Source organism: Rosa chinensis, chromosome 4, assembly GCF_002994745.2.
Source record: "Rosa chinensis cultivar Old Blush chromosome 4, RchiOBHm-V2, whole genome shotgun sequence".
In the NCBI taxonomy this organism is placed as follows: domain Eukaryota; kingdom Viridiplantae; phylum Streptophyta; class Magnoliopsida; order Rosales; family Rosaceae; genus Rosa; species Rosa chinensis.
Window position 1 is genome coordinate 5253689 of NC_037091.1, and position 3076 is coordinate 5256764.

The window sequence follows — 3076 nt, forward strand, 5'->3', positions numbered from 1 at the left end:
TTAATCTCACGACCTGAGTAGGTCTTATGGCCTAATCTCAGGTCCAGCGGCATGTCTTTGGTCTCTGGAAATCCGGATGAGATTCACCGGTTTCAGTTAGACTGAAGAACATGTCGCGCTCCTAACGCGGCAGAACCAGATTCTGAGGGATTCCTTTCCTCAGTCTGCTCGCGTGGAGCAGGAGGGAGAAGGGTGGAAGGCCACTTTGAGGCTGACTGTTCTTCTTCCGCGGCCTACCTCCGGGGTCTGACTACGAGGCTTCTGTTTTTCCCCTGGAGGTAGATGTGGTTGTGAGCCGCGCTCTCTCTGAAGACCATCTCCATCTCGGAGGATAATCAACTGGAAGAGTTGCGATGGATTATTTCCTTCCCTCTTCCTCCGGTACAAATGAGAGCAACTGCTACTCAGATCAAAGGAGGATGTGGGTGAAGAGAGGGAGAGTACCAGCGGTACTGCCCATATCTTCCTTGCCGCAACCGGATCCAGAAACCCATAGCAGATCTGCAATCCTTATGATTTTTCAAGCCACCTTTGGCCTTATAATTGTAAATGTAACTGTTTCAATTTGTACTGCTTTTGGCCGCAAAGCCACTCTATGAATGAATGTGTTTTTTTTTTTTTTTAGCACAAATAAAAATATTTTTTATTAAATAAGGCCTCATGAACAGGCCATCATGTATAATCTTAACACGCATTGTCAAGAAGAGAATTACAACAAAAGTTGGAAAGTAATCAAAAATAAGGCCACAACTGAGGCCTGAATGTGTAGAGTGTTGCCCCCCTAGTGTTCGTAGGCGAAGCAGACACATGAGACTAAGGCCACAACAGAAGGCCTAAATATAGAGATCATGCGAGCCGACGAATACTATGGTTGCCCCCCAGTCTGGGACGAAGGTTCTCCCGGTGCATCTTCGAACTCCCAAACACTAGGGTAATATTTCTTCAGGAATCGCCCGTTGATAGGGTTGCGATGAAGGTCTCCATCCAAATCCTTGAGGTGAAAAGTACCGCGTTCCAAAATGCGGTGAACAACAAAAGGTCCTTCCCATCGCGGAGTCCATTTACCGCGACCGGTCAATTTCTCGCCAAAGGGCAAAACAGCTTTCCAAACAAGGTCTCCCTCTTTGTAACTGCGACCACGTGTCCGCTTATCGTAGGCGCGGGCGATACGCTGCTTTTCCATTACTAAATTATCCAAAGCCACTAAGCGCTGCTCGCTCAAGTCTTCGTGTTCTTGCCACATCGCCTGGACATAATCTTCACCTATCAAGTGATGCTGATCTTGCACGCGTAAGGAGTGAACGTTGATTTCTAAGGGTAAAACGGCATCATGGCCGAACATCAGTGCATAAGGAGTCGTAGCAGTGGGATTCCGCTTGGAGGTGCGATAAGCCCATAGTGTCTCATATAACGTATCATGCCACTGTCGAGGGTTTTCAATCAACATCTTCTTTAGCAGGGTAATAATAATCTTGTTACTGGCCTCTGCTTGATCGTTGGACTGAGCATAATATGGAGTGCTGTGGACGAACTGGATGCCCAAGTCATTGACAAGTTGCTCGACCTCACCTCCCATGAATGCTGCCCCATTGTCCGAAACGAGCACCTCTGGGATACCGAACCTGCAGATGATGTTCTGAAAAATAAATTGACGAATGGTGGGACCAGAAGCCACCTTCAAAGGCTCAACTTTGACCTACTTGGTGAAGAAATCGGTAGCGACGATGATGAACTTGTGTTGGAGAGAAGAGTGAGGATGAATCATCCCAATCAAGTCTAGTGCCCAGCCTCGTGCAGGCCAAGGTTTAATAATAGGTTGCATGGGAATATTGGGAATGTGCTGGACTGGTCTGTGTGCCTGACAGTCTTGGCATCCTTTGGCGAAAGCGATACAATCCTTCAAAATACTGGGCCAATAGTATCCATGTCTTCTGATGAGCCAACGCATCTTAGGTCCCACTTAATGGGCTCCACATATTCCAGTGTGCGCTTCGCGCATCAATCGTTTTGCTTCACAGCCATAAACACATTGGAAGTCTATGTCGTCTTCCCCACGCCGTCGCAGCTCGTCACCCCTAAGGAAGTAGCTTAAAGTAAGGAAACGAGTCTTCCTGTCTGCTGTCTGGTCTGGCTATTTGAGGTAATCGATCAACGAAATGCGCCAATCGACGTCAATAGGCTCTAGGACAGTGACGACCGGATCATCAGGCGGGTCAGGCCACGCGAGCCATGAAGGCAACGTGCGGCACTCGACTTTCGAACCCTGTACTTCAATGTAATGCCTGTAGCCAGTTGAGCAAGTTCGTTGGCTGCGAAGTTACGCTCGGGAGGGATGTACTCCAAACCCACGTCGTCAAACTGATCCAGCAGCTCGATGGCGCGATTCAAATATGGGACGAGCAAACAGCTTGCACATCTGTATTGCTCTTGAAGCTGATTTATCACAAGTAAGGAGTCGCCGCGGACCTGAACATCTCTTATCCCCAGTTCCAGTAAGACTTCTAGGCCAATAATAAGGGCCTCGTACTCAGCTTGGTTGTTTGTACACTTAAACTCCAGTTGGAAAGAGTAAGAGAAACGATCGCCCGCTGGGTTCTCCAGAACAATTCCTGCCCCTGCTAATGTCTCAGTCCGTGAACCATCAAAAAACAACACCCAGGGCTGCAAGGAGACTGACTTGATACATATTTACGCAAGCGTACGTATCATTGTCAAGATAGGGAAATATTATGCCCAAAGTTTATCGTACCACGAGGATTAGTGGCTAACCCACAATCCTTGGGTGGTGGTCGGAACTAAAGTCACTAAGCAACAAAAGCAAAAGGAAAAGAAAATAAAATAAATAAAAATGCTACTCTAAGGCACCAAGCCTTAGCAATGCTCGGCTTTGGTTTTCACCAAAGCCTAGTCAAAACTAAGAGCCTAATGATGGTTATGCACAAATGAGTCGAAAATTGTAGGAAGTTTTGAATTGTGTTTGTAATTTTCTAATAACTAAATTGCAAGAATTTAAATGAAAGTTTTAGCTAACAACTAAATTAAATAAAGAAAAGAAAAGTAAGAAATGGAAATTAGG

General features: G+C 46.4%; 1 protein-coding gene across 1 annotated transcript; it reads right to left on the reverse strand.

The window, feature by feature from the left end:
- Positions 1–865: 865 nt before the first annotated feature.
- Positions 866–1447, reverse strand: LOC112198671. Its single transcript, XM_024339803.1, has one exon. It carries the CDS (start codon positions 1445–1447, stop codon positions 866–868), a length of 582 nt encoding a protein of 193 aa, XP_024195571.1.
- Between the last annotated feature and the right edge of the window lie 1629 nt (positions 1448–3076).